Below are 19,626 nucleotides of genomic sequence, written 5' to 3' on the forward strand. Positions count from 1 at the left end.
TTGGGTGGTAGGTGGGGTAAATAATCTTAAGAGAAAAAATGTTTTCTAGAACTTCTGTGCTTTGAATGAAACCCCATTTTTTTCTTCTGAAAGCATTCTTGACCAGTTACACAGGCAGTTCATATGTACATACCGTTACTCCATTTCAAATACAGGTTTTAGATTTTAGTGGTGCATGGTCCACTGCCAGCAACAGACACACACCCCCACCAGTAATATACAGCTTAAAATGTTACAAAGAAGACACACTTGAAGAGAAATCTCTTTATAGTTTTCACTTAAAAAATAAAATAGGCAAAACTTTAAAAGAGGAACATCCCATTCCAACTGAAATTTTAAAATGCACTTCCATGCTAAAAGCAAAAGATGTGAGCCTCATGGAAGCTGCCAAGTAAGAGAAAGAAAAACCTAATCTTTCACATTACTTGTATCTGTGTCTTTGCTGTCCTGATTTACATGACTGGTGGCATTTTTACTAGATTGATCTAAATCCTCAGTTTTATTTTCTACTTCCATAGCACTGCTTTCCACAGGAGTGTGGGAAGATTCTTCACCTATTTCTGCTTCCATTTTTGTGACTAAATCCTGTTCTTTATCTTCCACATCCATTCTTTCCTCTGTTTGTGCTAGCCTATGTTGAACTTCTTCTGCCGTTTTATTTTCCGATTCCTCCTCTTTCCTCTTTGCTTTAAACACTTCAACTCCCATCATCCTCAGGTAATGAAGTCTCTCATTCTTGGGCACAAAAGCACGGAGTGATGTCTTTCCTTGCCAACCACACAGCACTATAGGACACTGAAGATCATCAGGTTTTCTACAAACAAGCAGTTACGTTCGGTCAACTATGAGAAAGTTAATCTTCAAAACTTAATTTTATAGCCATACCCTGATAAATAAGTGCATAATCTTTAATAGTGAATGTATTTTGTAACTATTTGTAGAAGATGCAAGTACATTGGTCTTAACTTTAATATCTAAACAGGTACTTGCTTGTCTACAAGCAAGCAAGCAAAAAAAGTAAAGCTCAATGCTATTAGATTTCTGCAAAATAATTTTCTGGCTCTGGTTTCAAAACTAATATAAGCAACAGCAAGGTTAAAGTTTACATTTAAAAAGTTCTCAAGAGCTTCTAATACTACTTTGTCAACAATAATGGAAAATGAGAAAGTTTTAACTTTTTCTGTTCCAAATGCTGGACTTCACAGGGAAACAAACAAATCACGTGCAGCGATACTGTGGACCTCTGGCAGAACTACTAGCTCTCTTTTATAAAGCTAAATCCTACAAGTGTTTTAAGAATACACAAGCAGGACTGCTGCTTTCCCTGTTATATTCTTTGTATCCTGTCTGGCTTTACTGTTGACCTCACTGCATCTCTATGCTTCCACTCTGTTTTTGCCGAGTGAAAATAAATTATTGTCCAAGTTTTAAAACTGCATAAATGGAAAGCAACACGTCTACTTACTCTGGGTCCGGGTCGTACTTCAGAACTATACTTCCCATTGCTACAGGGAAGGGGGGTGGGGGGAACAAAGACAAAACAGATGTGTTACTTGGTACAATGTTAAAATGACTGTACTTTGAAAATGTTCAAGAAAACAAGTTTTTAGACAGCCACACAGCATAAGCTGGTTAGCAGTTATCTACATCAGTACAGTAAACTATAGGCAATACCAATTTTTATTCCTTTTTTTTTTCCCAGATCAAAGTATTTATATAGTTATAAAAGCAATTGCCAATCCTGCCCCCTCCCAAACCCCAAACAAAAAAATTTAAATACAAAACTACATAGTGGATTAATTTACTCAGTGAATCTAGCAAGGAAGTAAAATGAACGTAAGAGTATGCCAGCCCAAAATTTAGAAAAACTGTTGTTCCCATTTTGTCTCCTCAAACACTTTAGTACAAGGACCAGTGATGACCTGGAAATAGAACAACATAAACAAAAGGCTGAAACCCAGTGTTCATTTCTTCAAGTATCCAGTGCAGAAAAAATAAAAATTTAATTTGAGTAGACATTGCTCCCCATATTTAAGAAAATCAAATCTGAATAACTATATTTGAAACATAAAATCATGACAAATAATTGCAGATGACAAACAGTTTCAGCTAGAGCACTAACAGACGTACAGATCAGTAGTGTATATACAATCTTTGTTCACTGGATATTTTAAATGCTGCCTCACAGAACTGCTTCACAGAAGTCACAAGTTTGGCAACTCTTCTGTTCTCTGGAGTTCATAAACCTTAAAGGCTGTGATCAGAAAGGACCAGTTTCTAGTAGCACACGGGGTTTCAGTAATGCTTACTTACCTAATTAAAAAGTACACTGAAGACAAATTTAGTCAAAATTTTTAGCAAACAGTTTATGTGACAGGATTTTCATAGTCTTCTGTGTACTGTACCATAATCATTTTGCCATAGCACAAATTAGAAGGCTTACCCATGTCTTTGACTTTCTTCTGTGTTTCACTGCTAAATTTACTTAGGAACGGATTTTCCTGGGTTAGCAAAATTTTAACATCTTCTATGCAGACATTTATAATTCTTGCATGAATGAATGGGTACAGAGTATAAATTCCCTGTTTAATAAATAAATATAATTATTTCAAAATGCAATTTCTACTTTTTGAAAGAAAAAAGTTAAAAACAGTATGTCCTTTAGCTAATATCAGAAAACAATTTTCACATTTTAAACTATATTGAAAATGCAAATTGTCATTAATCTGACAAAGTTAATGCCAGCTGTGCTATAGGCTCTAGAGGAAACCAAAGTATCTCTTTTGAAAATACAATGTTATGTAATTACCTCTTGTGCTAATCTGAACGCACATCCAAACTGTTCACCATCACTGTTGCGAGACCAGACTTTTATCCCTGTGTTAATAACCTGCAGACAGTAAAGATAATAAGCATCATTCAGGAGTATAAATTCTAAATTATCACTGTGAAGTTTGTTCTTCCCAAACTGTTTGACTAAAAGGAGGAAGAAAGGATAATTCTGCTGTAATATTTGTTCGTTTGCACTGGATGCTGAATTAAATTAATGTGAAAATTCGTTCAAGGGAAAAAGGAATTCCTGCTATCAAAACGTACTTCTCTCTCAACATAAATGCCTTTTACTCCGTTCCATGTTGAAAACTGAACACTGTGAGGAAGTGGCAGCCTTAAAATGAGGGCGATGAACTATTAAGATCTAATTTTAATTTTAGTTTAAGTAAGAATTTTCTGGGTGATTCTGGGAAAGTCAATCAAGGACAGGATTTTAAAAATGCAGAAGTGCTTAGTATTAGGACACACTATATCCTTTGTGGTACCCAAAGTCTCACTGCCTAATACACCAGTTTCTTAAAATTTTGTCAATTACGTAGCCATTTCCTGCATGTAGGATGAAAGGATAATTATTTATCGATCTCAAAGATCTCTTGCAAAGACGTAATGAATATCCTTGGAAATTTTCAAGATGTGACTGGACGAGGCCCCGAACTGTATCTGATCTAGCTTTGAAGTTAGCTCTGTTTGGGGCAGGAAGTTGGACTAGATGACCTCATTCTAACTTATTCAATGACTTTTAAGACAAATCTTTAGCATTTGCAAGGCATTGTTCATGGGGAGTCACATAGAAAAAATGTAATATTTCCCTCTTATTGACAAAAACTACACTTCTTATCCCATTACCATTCAGCTTAACAAATTTTCAAAATGTTCAGTTGCTGAAATTACTTTGAAACAATGTCTCCATGTAACACAGCCAGTTAATAATTCAGCTGAAGTTATCTGTTATTTTTGGTAGCCTTTCAAAGCTCTTAATACTTTTATAATTAAGAGGCTCATGAATACAAAGGTGTCAATGTAAACTTGTGAAGGTACCTGAACCACATAAAAACGCTGGTACACACAGAGCAAATATATATTCCCTTCCTCTATTTTTAAGTTCCCTTCCATCTGCCATAGAACATACCAATTTTAATCTTGGAGACTATTATTTACCTCTCAGAAACAACTCTTCATCTCCTTAACAGAGGAGGGATAGAGAAGAAAACATTCATTCAGACTGAAAAAAAAAAAGGCCTATCAGAGGGCTAATCCTCTATATAAACAATAACCTTGGCAATAAAGTTCAAGGAGACATCCACTGATGCTTATTATCTCTGTTGTGAAAACCTGAGGAGATGAACCATACCTTCATCTTCTCACTGTTGTTCAGAAGCACATTCCTTAGCTCCTTAGAAACCATGTACAGCTGTCTCTTCTTTCCTTCTTGAGTTCGAGTTAGTAAATTCATCTTGGGAAACGATGGGTCCAATGCATAAAACTTCCTGCGGACATACTTGTTTTGATTAATTGAACAATTAAATTACATACTCAAAATGCACGAGTTAGCCCATTTCCTCAAGCTATCTCTGCAAACACTCAACACTGACTCCAGAACACAAAAGATTAGACTTTCTAGGATGCATGACATCAGAAAAGACAAGTTGTCATAGACAATAAGATACACTTGAAAATTTCCAGTGCAAACTACAGTTGGTTATTTTTATTTAAGAAGAGTTTAAGGGTTGAGGAGAGGGGCACTTGATGCAAAGTTAGGGAAAAAGTTGTATGTATGACCAACTAGACACATCTTTTGTGATGAACTGAACCACTAATATTCCTAAACTACTAAGAATCTTACTGCCAAAACAAACATTTTTTTCTTACTGGATAGGAAGGAACAATGGATCATCTTCAGGGAGAAACACAAAAGGGTCTTCCTTAAAACCAAACAATTTCATTTTTTTAGATGGTGGTGGTCTAAAAAGAAAATACCATTGCATTGTCAATTTTAGTAAAAGTACTTGGTTCAAAATCAGTACATTCAGCTCATTTAGTCAACATCTGCCTTATGGGAACAACATTATGCCAAACAGAATACTGACATTTTCCTGTGCTTCACTGAGACAACACTACCCACTATTTAACTTCTCAAAATGAGGAAGTGAGAGCAGTGCTTGAAAACAAAAAACACAAAACCAAGTAAACAGAGATTTCTAAGGGAGCAATTGCACAGACAGTAAAGATCTTTCAAAGGTTAACTTCTGAAAGTAGTTTTTCCCTTAACAGAAGACAGGACTAACAGACTTTGCCAATGCTAATAAGAAAAGCTGTTATTTTCCTAACTTGCTGAAATACAAGACAGAAAACGTGGAAATGTAAGACAACTGAGCAAATTCATTAATTCTTCCTGGTCGACTTCTAAATGGGTCCAGTAACAAAAGAACTATAGAATACTCGGCAATTACGAAGCTGTCACAGGACAAATACTTAGACATGGTCTCTTACCCACATACTCCTTCCTTTTTGCTTTGTTCAGTGTCTGAATTCTGCAATTCTTGCATTTTCTTAGACTCTTCATTTTCAGCAAGGGTTGGTTCTTCAATAATACATTCAGGACCATTATCTGAATTAGCTGCTGTCCCTTCAGTATCTCCTGTTCTTTGTGGTAATTTCTGATGAACCTATTTCAAATTATAGTATTTTCAACAAAGCAAAAGTAGTATCTAACTTGTAACAAAAGGTACCTATGTTCTCTGTTTGTATGTACTTAATTCTTACCAATTTGTATGTAAGTGCTTAAATGGATTCATTTAGGGAGTTAATCTGATTACTAAATCAAGATACCATTATAAATTGCATTTACCTCTACTACTGCTCTGGACAATTTCTTACCAACTGTCTAAGAAAGCAATTTTTGTACCATTTACAAAATCATGTTCAAACATTCAGAGAAGACTATTTTAAGTCAGGATCTGCTGCTTTCCTCCTAGCACTCAAAATGATAACACACATCCTGCTGCTGCACGCCTTCTCTAAGAGTGCTACAACATTACACTTAGAACAGCATAAACTACTTGGATGATGCTCGCTTCTGAATAAATGCTTTTTCCTTACTGCCACATACATTTTACTCATAGGTGTTCTAATGAAGCAAATCAAATAAATAGGAACAGCTAAAAGGGATTCACACAAGAAGTTTCTCTCAAAGATATGAACAGCCTAACAGATCAAATAAATCATGCCAACTTAAAATCCTGTTGACAGGATTTTAAAGACAACGGACAACAAATGGATTAAAGTCAGATGGCTGAAGCTGCTGCTGCTCCTAACAGTTTTACATCCATTCTCCCTGGTGCTGATCTGCTATACTAATCTGCTAGTGAATCACTCCTGAGCAACCAGCCACGGAGTAAGATAAACTGAAATCAGAATTAGCTTACAACACAGCAGAAAAAAGCCTTCAGCAGAGGGACCACACACAGCTGAAGAAGTGACAGCTTTAGCTACCCAATCTAATCTGCTTCCGTAATTCTTTCAAAGCCTTAATTTTAGGTTCAAGTTTTATCTTGCTATTTTACTATGATTTCAAAATCCTTCCTCCTCTCTTTTTTCTATTTTAAAAGGAGATTTTTTTTAAAAGTTCTTAAAGGATTTAGGAATTTATTCTTAATTGACACACTGAACTATAACTGAAGGGCAGATACAAAACACTTATAGTATGTTTTTTATTATGTAAGCTTTCAAAAAAATTCCAGAAATGTTATTAAAAGTTAACATTTTAGCACTTTTAAAAGAAGTTACCTTAGGCTGGCGTTTATTCCATGGCATTGGAGATTTTTTTATTAACACAGCCACAAAGAAACCTCCTGTGTTCTGGTGATGTGGCAATATCCTAAGACTAGCGGGGGGAAAAAAATTAATGTTGCAGTGTATTCATCATCAGCATTCAGGTTCTCTCAAAAGTACTAGAAGAGTCACACTTATATTTACTTTCAGGGTAAACCAAGTATTCCTAGTAGGATTGTGCAGATTTAATTTCTCAAGCTAGAAACAGGATCCAAAATAGAGCGTTCTGGTAAAATAACTTGCATCAGTGCAATGCATTAGTTTAACCATTCACGTCAGAGCTTTAATGACTCATTTCTAAACACTATTTTTAGAATAGCTATGGAAAGTCTGTCATGGAAAACAAGTTACACTATTAAAATGTTAAAGTTTTACATACTTTTCCTGTAATTTTGGCTATGTATCTCTATTGGATGTAAAGAATTTGACCTGTTTGTGTGAGTACTTACTCCTTGTAAGCAACTTTCAATAATTTCTCTCAGTTCACTGGAAATTAAATATTGTGTACTGCCATTACATATGAAGCAATCAAAATATACGCCAACCTGTACAAGCATAGATCTATACTGCAACACATCCCTAATCTGACCTGATTATGATTTGCCCACCATCGTACAAGGTAACCATCAAAACCTCACAAAATCTACTCGGGGAAAACTTACCAACGCTCTAGATTCATGGCCTTTAGCTTCTCTTCATCTTTTACTGGAAACATAGTGGGACGTATTTGTGTTTGTCTATTTGAAGGCACATCTTTCCACTCTTCAAACCACTGTCCATCTTTCAGCATTACCTTCAAAAGAGTAAATATAAATACTATGAAGAATATAGGTCACCATTTTACAAGTTTTAATTAAAATACTTTCAAACCAAGGTTCAGATGCCAAAAAGAGAAGTTATTTTCTGTTACAGTAAATTAAGTTCTTTAAAGTGTATTGTTCCTTTGTGCGCTGTACGTGTGCACTTAAGAACAGGAGATTCTTGCCAGCTGTACCTCTTTGCTCTACTTTGTATGCTTCAAAAAGTGTTCAGTCAAGTAAAGACTGGTGCAGAATCAACTGCAGTGATCTATGGTAACCTGCTAGAACATTCAGAACACCAAAATCCAAATGAAAGACAGCGGTGGAACATTTAAAAAGATTAGTAAGCCATCACTTTTAGGATACACTACCTCTTTTTCTGCATGAGACTGGCTGTGAAATATTCTGCTACAGGCAGCTTCCAAGCAGTATACGAAGGAAAAGGCCTACTGAAGTCTAACAGAGATTAGAAATGAGGAATCCAAATTTCATTACATAAGAAAGATGCAAGAGTGCAACACAACAGCTTAGTAAGCATAGAGCCCCAAGAGACAGGCGAACATGGGTCACAGATAGAGATGTTTTCGAGGAAAGTTACTGAAGAACCACGTCCCCATGAATTTTCTAGTGCCTGTATCTTTATCCAGGACTCAGAAATCTATAAATTCACTCTAAGATACTGTGTGGACATAACATCATCTCATTCTCTCTAAGGGTCAAAGCTTTTGAAGGACTCTTAAGATACAAGCAGAAGGTTAGAGCCACAACTCTTGTAGCAAGGTATTCTGAATGCTCTTTAAGAATACCAAAGTGAAAAAAAAAATGGGGTAAAATTTGACTTGAGTTCTAGATGCCTAGTTCTGTACTGGACGCTACGGCTGTAAGAAAGGTCACATCTGGGGATGCGTGGGGCAAATGCATAAAATTAATGACTGAAATGACGGCCTGTTTTTGTTGTTAAGGTAACAAAACAGAGAAGTCACAGTACGGTGATGGTGACTTCAGGACTGGCAAGTACAATGAAGTGTTTTTATACATCTCGCTGTGATTGACTTCAAGGTTTAATTAAGTGTTCTACTGGCAACTGAAATGTAAAATTTATCTGGATTACAACTTCACTAAGAATGTTAGAACACAGATTTCAGCATCATGAAGTCTGGCATTTTCAGCCACTGATTAGATCACACCTAAAATATTGTGCTTTTGCATGTTCCTGAAATAGAAATGACTGCGCTTCCAGAATTAGTATTTCAAGTCCAAATATGCTACATGTTATATTGCTAGATGGAGACAGGATAGACTGCGATTCTGAACTGCTCTTCTTTGGAAGTCAGCTTGAGAGAAACAAACAATAGGACCGATAAATAACTAGAAGTGCAAACAAGTCTAGAACTATTTTTGATGTAGAAGAATAACTGCCTAACAGCCCTGCACTGTTCAGTTTTGGTTTACCAGCCTAACCACACAATCTAACTGGTAGAATGATAAAGTATCAAAGAACACGCTGAACTCTTCTCTATTGCACGTTTCATTAGCGTCTTGTGAGGGTAGAATGAAGACTACAAGTGTTGCAGAAGTAGATTACCAGATCTGGAGTTAAAAAGGTCTCTTCCTTCAAGACTCTGAAGTAGTTCATTGGAGTTCACTCATCATTTGGCTTAAGGAGAGAGTACTGAATGCTATTTCCAAGCACCTATGAGTGCCTTGAACAAAACCTTATTTTGCTGTTTCCAGAGATTTACAGTCAGCTAATGCTCAGGAATATTCAATGTAATCACTAAGTTGTAGAGCTCCCACTGAACAGACATTTCACCAGGAAACAAAAGGTTGCACCAAGTAAAAACAGCACCAAAGCAAGCAAATACATTCAATGATGAGCTAGCCAACAAGGCTTGAAAAAATTACAGTAGCAGCAAATAAGGGCTGCAGAAAGTCTGGCAAACTTTCAACAGATTTTATTAGCCTACTTTTTAAAATATCCATTAGGGAGATCTATATTTCAACTGCAAACACAGAAATAAATTTTACAGGGAATACAATATCCTCTTAGTGATCTTTATGTATATATTTTGTAGCTTTATACACTAAAAAAAAGTAAAATTAAGATCATAGAGCCACTGTTATGCATTCTACATTTATCCTTAAGGTACAAGCATCCAATTTAAACTTTTAGAACTGTAAGAAAGAAATCAGCTCGTTTCTAAGCTGGATTTCCAAGAGCAGAACATAAGCAAATCTTTATTCCACACATCTCGTTCATTAGCCTACACACAGGCATAAACCTGCAGACTGCCATTGCAAGAGACTACTGAAATGGTAAGAGAAGACAGAACAACCAATTGTGTTGCAAATGCACATGGTACAATTAAAATTTAATCAGAAAAAAAAACCAGGGTGGCCTTCTACTCTTCTTGATTATACTCTTAACAGGAAGCTGAAGCAGCTTTGTGTTTTTTTTTTACCCCTCCCTACTACAGTCTGTTTCCAGGACTGAAATCACATAAGGCCTGGAATAAAATACAGGATTCTATTAATATTCTAGAATTACTCACATCACTGCAGGTTTTATAGCTTATTTCCAGAAATTAAAATGTAACAGCTTTTACTTCCAAATGATTCAAACGGACCAGCTAAAGAACTGTACGATCTAACACTCACAGACTGTGAAGCTGGAGAAGGAGAGCTAACTTAAAAACTGGCTGAAATTATGTTGCCATCTACAGGCCACAAGCACTCAATAGAAAAGGCAATTATATTAAGAAAGTATAGGAAACAAAGCTAGAGGAAGAAGAGGAAAGCTGATGAGGAGACAAGAACTCATCAGAAAGATTTTTAGCCCTCTCCTCTACAATGCTATATAGTCTAAATCTCCAACTGCAAATCACTACCAATGCTTCAGCTCAATCTAAAGTTTTGAAATGTTACACTTCAAAATTTCCCTAATTTAACACTCTACCACAGACCAATTTCACAGAAATATCAGGTTAAGTACCTTCCATTTTGTAATTCCTGGCATCCTCTTCAAACCTGGTAACTCAGAAGAGACATCAGCAAGTTCTAAGGCACCTGAAATTCCAAGAATATGAACACTCTCGAAAACAGAATTTGAGAGTTCTGTTCCTAATTAACTTTTACAAAAACAGTTTTCCTTCAAGTTTTAAGACCACTGCTTTTTAAAACTTTCAAGGAACAAAATGTTATACAATTACTATCATGTAAATTAACAAGAAAGATCGTTAAGAACTGTTCATAGTAACTACAGAAGTTTGCAACCTATAAATTAACCAAAATATAATGGTTAGATACTTTTTGTAGCAGCTGCACGGAGTAATACTGTACAACCTGTAACATTAAACATTACTGTTCCATTTAGTTTCATCAGTTTGGATTTACTACACTGATTAAGTATTTTTTCAGAGAAGCACTCTTTTGGGATGACTAAGCCTTTTAAAATGCTTGATATATTCTCATTTTATGGACTTACCATCTTAATACATTCCAGTGTGAGAGGAAAAAGAATTAATTATTTTTCAAATGGGAAGGAAAATTCGAAACTGTTTAACAGTAAAGTAAGTGCTATCAACCTTACAGGACAAAAGGCTATGTGCCTAAAATATGTCAGATTACTACAAGAAACATCAACAAAGTATATTTTAATCTACTGAATAAAAACTTTAAGCTGCCCCAAGTACAGAAAGAATGATATAAAAAATTCCTGTTTAAATAGGTGATACTGTTTAAGTAGATGATCTCTCTAGAGAATACCCTTAAAATTTCTTATTTGTGATTCTGAATACTTAGTTATTACAGTTACGTAGGCTTTTCCTCATTTTGTACACAATTTATCAACCTGTTCTACATGACTAACCATTTACTCTTACCGTGATAGTTTAAGAAGTCTTTTAAATAAACGAAAAAGTGATACATGAATACATACACAAATTCCAAAATGACATTTCAAATCTGATTAAACTTGATGTTCACATCCGGCCTTTGAATATTCCTGCCTACCTACAGCATGACTTCAACTGATGCCTCAAGACTACATCAGATTCATCAGGCACTGAACAGTCCATCAGAAGTACTACAATTCCCAGTAGAGAAACGTGATACAAAAGTCTCACTCCTTCAGCCCTAAGTGGAAAGCAATGTCTGATCTGCTCCATAAGTAGCAGCGTAATACAGTGCTAGAAACTAAGCTAACACTGAGGAACCGATAAACCTTCTGGACTGACCTGAGCAAATCCTTGAGGTCCAATGCCCCTTGCAGACTACTGCACTACCTCACCCTTCTTTAGCTACACCTGCATTCAAGGTCCAAGGATAACATTCACTTGCTGGGACACATCATAGCCTCCAAGTAAGCCTCAAAACACCTCCACTGGGCAGAGACAAGATCCAAATGCCACAGCCAGTCAAGATCCTTACTTCCAAGTACTGAGTTTGCCCCAGATGCTGCAATTGTTGGTCTCCATTAACATCCACACTCCTTTGTGCTCCTATCCAAACTAGTCCTTACTGCTTTCCAATCTTGTCATTGTTAAATTTAACTCTGGTGTACTGCAGCCTTCAATAAGTCAAGCATACTATAATTTACTGGAAATGTCTATGTTGTTCTTTCACGCAGCGTGCCAAAGAAACTACCTCTAAATAAAAGTGTCCTCTGAGTGGAAATCAGGCAATTCCTAATTACCTGCAGGCATTTTAGCTAAACTGCTGCTCCTGAGACAATGAAATTTCATGCATAATTTAGAGCCAGAATAGTGACTAGCACAAAGAAAACATTACACAAAACAGGTTATTCTACCTCCAGAACCAGCTCAGCTCCAGGAGCAATACAGCTGCTTTTGCTCTGTACAATGCTCAACAAAGTCTGTGGAACTTTTAATGCAAAATCCAATCAGATGTCTCCAAACTTCAGGTTACTACCTCAGAAAAAACAGTGCCCATCAGCTCAACACTAGAAATCTGCGCTACTAAACCCCACTATCACAAAGTGATGCAGTGCAGCTTCCCAGCCCATCTCAATTTTTCTACCTCTTGTTACTTCAGATGATGGTGATTTAACACTGACTTAAGCAAGCCTTCATATGCCAGTTAAAAGTGTAAAAAAAATTCATGAGCTTAAAGACATTAAAATTCCAAGCATGTCAAAACGTTGGTCAAAGGATGCTAAAGGTATTAGTGACTTCCACCTACTGGTGCACAATAACATTCCTCTAACTGCTTAAGGGCTTTTTCCTCCTATAGCATACAGCAGTAATGTCCCACACTGTGTCTTCCACAGGAAGTACGAATGTCAGATATAGACTCCAACCAGTGGAATCAGTTAGCAGAAGCCATATAACACAGACTGAATTCCATGGATCTGTAGAAGTCTATTGTGTGTCATTAACACAACTTCTTCAGGTTTTATATTTGTACCTGATTTAGGCCCATTTAAGAAGACTGCTCATATCAACACCAATGAAATCCTACCGGTAACAAAAATTTGCTGCGGTTTCACATACCAGGAGCATGTTACCTGCACTAAGCTTATCACTAATACTACCATATGTATTTATGGATACATATGTATAGGATATATAGGTATCCTTTTACGGGCTGAGAAAAAAAGATTTCCCCACTCCATCCAAGCTCGCATTCTCACCTTGACTCTTTTCCAGCAGAGATGCGATCACAGCTTCATTTTCGATAGGATTCAACGAACACGTAGAATATACCATTCTCCCGCCTTCTGCCAGTTGTTCAACACCACGGGTTGCAATTCTTAACTGCAATCTAACAGAACAGTCTTGGTCTAGCCAGGTATCACGCAGGAACCAGAAAGATTTGCCATCAAATTTCTTACAGGTGAAGCTATATTGCAGACATGTAACCCTCCATGCACTAAGCCAGCACTTACTGAGTTCCACACAGCTGTCACCAGTACACAAATTAAAGCCAGTTTCAAACTGTCAACCCAGTGCAGTCTATACTGCAGACATACAATCGCACCTATTAAAACAGCAAGTAGGTCAAACATTAACACTACTGCATGATAACTTATAACATTCTGTATTCTGTTCTTTTTAGTGCCCCATTAAGTTTATTACAAAGTACTCAACACTAGAAAAATAACAAAAACCTGACTCTTCTTCTCAGAAATCTAGAGTTAAAATGAGGAGTGATCCATTAGAAATATTATGGACAACGAAGCTTAGCTAGCATTGTAGAAAAGTATCACTGAGCCGGATCACCAGCTTATAACCTATCTGCATACTTTCAATTAAAATAAAACCTATAATTATGAATGAGTTGCCAAGCAGTAGCAAGTCACCACAGGTCAGCCAAGTCACAGCAACTCACAGCATTCCCACCTTGCTACAAATGCACAGTAAAATGTTCTAAGATTTTTGATCTATGTTTAAATTACTGCTTTTTATCATGTGCCTGCACTAGGCTAATTACTCATTCACCATCAGTTAACATAAATTAGTCTCAGGTAACTGAAACCATTTACGTATGATCTCTGATATTCTAAAGACTTTAAAACATTACTATTAAATTTTACGAGTTTCTGTATTTTCCAACAGTATTTTACCTGCATAAACACTAAGAACCCCAACCAAATTATCTGTTCCCTGTTTGATTAGCGACCTTGTCTAAATTAACTCAATGAACATTAATGTCAGATATTCATAAGAATACAAGCAATTCAGATTCACACACTCCACTACTCACATCTGAAACACTAAACCTTCTCTGAATAGCACATAAGCTCTTGATTTGAGAGAAAAGTGACTCTTCTTAGTCTCTGCTTGGTCATATATTAACTTGTGAATGTATGCAGATGTTAAAGATACAGGAAAAGGAGAGAGAAATGAAAGAAGTGCAGATGTGTAATAAGCATTTTTACCCATGGAGCTGCAAACTGTTTTGTGTTGTCCACTTCTTCCATACATCAATGTTTTTCCTCATGGTTCCATCTCCACTGTAACAGATGTTGAACAGACACGTATTATTTGTGGGTAAAACTCATTTCATATCCAAGTAATTTATAGCAGCAAAAATTTAACAGCCCGTCTGTCATCTTAACTAGTTGTTCTATGCTGTACTGTTTGTATTTCTGTATCCTGAGCGCACGTTCAAAATTTAAAGTCCTTCAGTTGACCAAGTAAGTACCACTTGGAATGAAAAAAGTTCATCTTGATTTGGTATCCCCTTACCTAAGACAGTTTCAAGGCATTCACCTGTTTTGGAAGTTACTATAAATCATAACTCACTAAGTAACTCAAAAAGCATAACTCAGTAACACAAAAATTCTAGCACTGCACTTGGTGCAGTAAAACCTGTGTATTGAAGATTACATGCAAGATACCTGCAGGGGACGTCACATAAAATCCTGTCATAGAAGAGGACCTCTTTTCTTCCATCAACATCTATTTGTAGATTAGGAATGCTGGAGGCATCATGATTTACCACCATGATGCATGGACTGTTTAATCTCTTAGCTTGATGAACCAGCAAATAGCAGCGCTTGTTGTCGACATCATTAGCAATTACAAAACCCTCTGGGAACACAAAATAGTGGGAAGATGCTTTACTGTTCAATAGCTAAATAATTTTACATAGTTTATTGTCTCATCTTCAAAGTTGTGTAAACCTTTCACTAGAGATTTTTACTTAAAAGACTGCTTATGAATAGAGGACCCCTTACTGAACATAAGATAACATAAAGTATGTCAAGGTTTAACTGATGTGTCAAATACAGTCTCAAGAGTTCTAGCTTCCATGCAGCAGCAATGAGACACAACCAAGGGCCCTTTCCCTTTTCAAAGTAAAACCCTTCTAACAGAGAAAACCTTCACTGCCACCGAAGACAATCTCTGTACATCAGCAGATTTTCAGTAAAATGCAGAAAGAATCCAACCCCGCTCCCAGACTTCACAATTTCTATGGGCAGTATTTTCTGTGAGCATCTAACTGAAAGTAAAGATTCTGAAGTTTAAAAAAAAAATATAAATATCATGACCATTTTAAGGCTAAAGCAGTTTAATCCAGTGTTTGCAGGATACCACTAAGACACAAGGGCTCATGGGCCACCATCTACTAAGTAAACCTGATTTATATACAAAAATTAAGCTTTAATCACATCTACTGTAGTCTGAACTGTGAAGATATATACATATAATCCATCTCTTTCCTTCAAGCCAAGGAAGCCCACAAAGTTTCAAGGAAAAGGTGAGGTACTTCCCATCTCCTATCACTCAGCCACTTTGGGAATTCAATATGTAGTTAAATGCAGTTACTTATCTCTGATACTAAAAATAATCTTCTACAAGAAAAAGCAGAAATTCAAAGTCATAAAAGTTTTTGGTAGTTTTTCCAGACTTACTGGGAAAAGGAACATTCATGTCTGCATGCAACATTTCAATGAGTTGTGCAGTCTTAGATCCAGGTGCAGCGCACATATCTAGAATCTACAAACACCATAAAGTTAAAAAAAAAAAAGTCCTACCTTGTATTTTTTAAGTACTTGAGAAATTTACTATGCGTTCTTGTTTAAATTAAATATTTTTGCATACACTTGCAGAATTATGATTGTTCTGAACACCAATTTGCAAAGACATACAGTTCTGTTCTTATATGCTTTATCTCTGAGGGTCTAAAATACAAAGAGCACTTTGGCTTGTAAGGAACAAGCACATCAGCTGAAAAAAAATTTGAAAGAGGAATCTGAATACAGATACGGTGATATGGTCCTTTTATCAGCTCACAAGCGATTCTGACAAGTCAACTGGAACTTTACATATACACACAGAGACTATCCGACACAGTTGATTATATAGATTTTATAAAAATGAACTGCTATCCCTCGTCACACATTTGCATTTTAATGTAAAGAATCAGGACAGCATAAACTGCTTCTTTCTATATCCTGGAAGAAGCACTTGGGAAGTATTCAAACTGCTGTCAGGCAACAGAACAGAACAGCACAGACACCAACATCTGATTTCTCGCATATTTCTCCCTCCTGGTTAATCATAAACTTGGCTTATGATCCAGTCATTCATACAGTCACTTTCACAGCAAACCATATGACAGCTAACACTGTCTTCTTAAGTAAAGGAAGCTTAAGAGTCTTTCCTCTTGCCTACTTACAGACTTTCATATGACTCTCTCTTCTGGACCTTTAGCTCCAGTAAAAGTTAGTTGAAATTGTGCAAAAGGATAAAAGATAGGGATGGATCTGCTCAGATCCTCATTCAAGCCCCTGGCATGAACAAGATTAAACTGGAAGAAAGATCCCAGAGAAACGCAAAAAGCACTCACTGAGAGCTCCAGAGAACGTGCGATAAGCACTGCCATGCAGCAGTGTTAATGCATCGTGAAACACACTCAGTAAGACAGTGTCATATCTGCTGTTTAAAGTAATGGTTGTGACGCTACTGGTTTCTACTTACTTTTGTAGATAATGCCAAAGATAATGAAGAATAAGCAAGCCTAAACATACCCTAAAATTGTCCAGCAAACCAATGGTAAGGGAAAAACAAATTGTGAAAAATAGACTAAAAATGAACACAACTACAGAGAGGCTTGACAGTCATCAAGCTGATCCTTCTGTAAGATAGGAATCAACATGTAAGACAACATACAGAACATGCTGGTTAAGTGCAAAAAGTAACTTGCAATTCTAGTCGTAACAAGCAGCTCACAAAATAAGGCACTAAAGACCATAAAAGGTCCCAAATGACAACAGCTAAGGCATTGTTACAGCAGCTATTTGCTGTCTTCTCACAAGAAAGGATAAAGAACCTATGATTCTATTCTCAGTCTGATTTATGAGCAAATTTGTGGAAACATGTATTTCTGGCAAGTGCTTGCTGAAATACAATCACCAAAGTTAAACATTCAAGGCAGAAAACATATACTGCTACTTTAGTATATGCAATATAAGCACGGCATGTCCAAAAATATTCTCACAATTTGTGTTTTCCATTAAGCTGAACACATTCGCTACCTGTTCAACTCCAGACAAAACTCAAAATGCACCTGTGACACGTTAGGACTCAATCTATCACTCAATTCATTATTCAATCAAGAGAGATGAGAAAACCTTGCCTCATGTAAAATAGCCATCAACCCTGTGTTATACATTGGGTTGAGGTGACAGTAGGAGAAAACAAACTGAAAAGTTATATAAAAAAAGTATGTACAAACGAATCTTTAAAATATATAGGTCAGAAGTTTGAAAAACTCTGAAATTTTAAGACACAGCATGAAAATTTTAAGAAAGAAGTGCAAAACATGGCTGCTTGAGATAGCACGGCACTTCTAACTAGCTCATTAACTTAACAGATTAAGAGAATAAAGCCACCTGACAGATTCATTCTGCAAACAAGCACAGAGTACAAAAACATCGCGAAGGTTAGAACAGAAAGTTTACTACCAAATACCCCCATTCCTACAATCTGCCATTAGAAAATACCACCGTCCTTAGAGACCTCAGTTGAAGTTAGCAACCTATCCTCTTTAGCCACCATCAACATCATTTTTCAGCTCACCCAAATTATTTTGCCTAATGGATTCATAGAGCAGAAGTCTGCAACTTCTTCAAAATGCATAGAGGGATGAAAACTACCTCAGAGAGAAAATTATCATTTGGATCTGGAAAACTACATCTGTTCACAGAGGGATGGATAGCAAGAAGTTAAAAACAGTCATCTTACTTTAAAAGCGGGTTGAAACTTGAATACATAACTTAGATGCAGCTAAATACATTTACACTTTGAAAGTAAGATTATGCAACTACTTAAAACCTAAGTGTTTTCTGTAAAAAAGTGTTTTCTGTTATTATATATAGCTGAAAAAGCAGACATTCCTCTGACAGTGTATTTGTGATCTGAACACTAGTCGACTGCTGTTGTTTATGTGCAGAAAGCATAAACATACCAACACAAAACAGAATTGTGTATCAGCACTGATACTGTTATTGTAATTTGTAATCAAACCATCTTCTAGGAAAAAAAACTCTAGTACACAGTATATTCTAGTTACCTTATGATGAGGGTTAACATTAAGCAGCAGAGGTGGGATCATACTAACAGCCTCCTGACGACTGATATTTCCCTTGAAAGGAGAGAAAAAAAACCACACCAAAACCCAACTCCTTTTTATTCTACAAAACAATGCACTTTTTTTGCAATAAACTTTTAAAATTTCTATGCTGTAAAATAATAAAGCAATCAAAAACAGACCATGATAAATTTAGGATTAAATTTTGTCAGCATTTAACAAAAAAAATCACAGTATTTCACCCAATTGAAATTCTGATAATTGCATACTTACTGCAATTTTATTAGTTATATGGATGTAGTTTCTACTCAAAAGAGATGAGAAATTGGCTCTAACCAAGTGAGAAACATCCATCACTAGAAGTAAGTCTTGTTATATGCACACATGTACTTTTTACCAGATTGAAACATGTTTTCTAACAGCAACTGATTTTTTTTACAGGGACTTATTTTCATATTCCCAAACAAAAAAACCCTGCAATTACTTTAGGATAAATAATTCTAACTGCAATTACGTGCCAGAGTCATGGGATGAATTGCTGTCAACAGCAACATAAAATCCAGATTCTTCTAAGTGACTCAATTTCTGAGAAAAAAGGTATAGTCTCAGTTTCTCATAATGCATTTAAATAAATCACTGCTTAGGATATGAACAGGAAAAAAAAAAATGAATCAAGATTTAGATAAAACTTACACATTCTGTCTCGCTAACCAGAAACTGATGAAACTTTTCCAGTTGCGGGGACTTGCGTAAGATTTTTCTACTCAAGTTAGTGTGCCAGGCTAACTCTTCCGGATACCTGGGAGAAAAGAGAAGGAAAAAAGGCAGAGGGAAAAGAAAGAAAGAAATCAACTTGTCAGGCTTCACATCGGGAATATGTAGGGTGCCTTATTTCACTCCCAGCTCACCTACCAGCTCAGCGACTGCGGCATTTCAACTTTTTGGCCATCTACCTCCAGGTCCTGCAGCTCTCTGAAGTACTTTTCCTTCAAGCAGTGGAGGATCTCTTTGGCGTGACTGCAAGGGAGAGAGACGCGCAGAAGACGACCGGACGGAGACACGCCTTCTCCAGACAGCGGACCGCCTCCGCGGCGAAAACGGCGGA

At 36.4% G+C, this 19,626-nt stretch overlaps 1 protein-coding gene across 1 annotated transcript; it reads right to left on the bottom strand.

Annotated features, from left to right (window-relative positions):
• Positions 1 to 252: 252 nt before the first annotated feature.
• Positions 253 to 19,584, bottom strand: NSUN2 (NOP2/Sun RNA methyltransferase family, member 2; the record flags this gene model as incomplete). Its single annotated transcript, XM_009698881.1, has 17 exons — positions 253 to 814; positions 1,466 to 1,505; positions 2,444 to 2,582; positions 2,810 to 2,890; positions 4,184 to 4,319; positions 4,702 to 4,794; positions 5,323 to 5,498; positions 6,619 to 6,715; positions 7,326 to 7,456; positions 10,456 to 10,529; positions 13,114 to 13,244; positions 14,362 to 14,436; positions 14,824 to 15,016; positions 15,841 to 15,925; positions 18,504 to 18,575; positions 19,215 to 19,320; positions 19,434 to 19,584. Coding segments are annotated over 17 exons (2,186 nt in total), but the record flags the coding sequence as incomplete, so codon positions are not given.
• Between the last annotated feature and the right edge of the window lie 42 nt (positions 19,585 to 19,626).

This window comes from Cariama cristata, unplaced genomic scaffold (assembly GCF_000690535.1).
Source record: "Cariama cristata isolate BGI_N322 unplaced genomic scaffold, ASM69053v1 scaffold33210, whole genome shotgun sequence".
Classification (NCBI taxonomy): domain Eukaryota; kingdom Metazoa; phylum Chordata; class Aves; order Cariamiformes; family Cariamidae; genus Cariama; species Cariama cristata.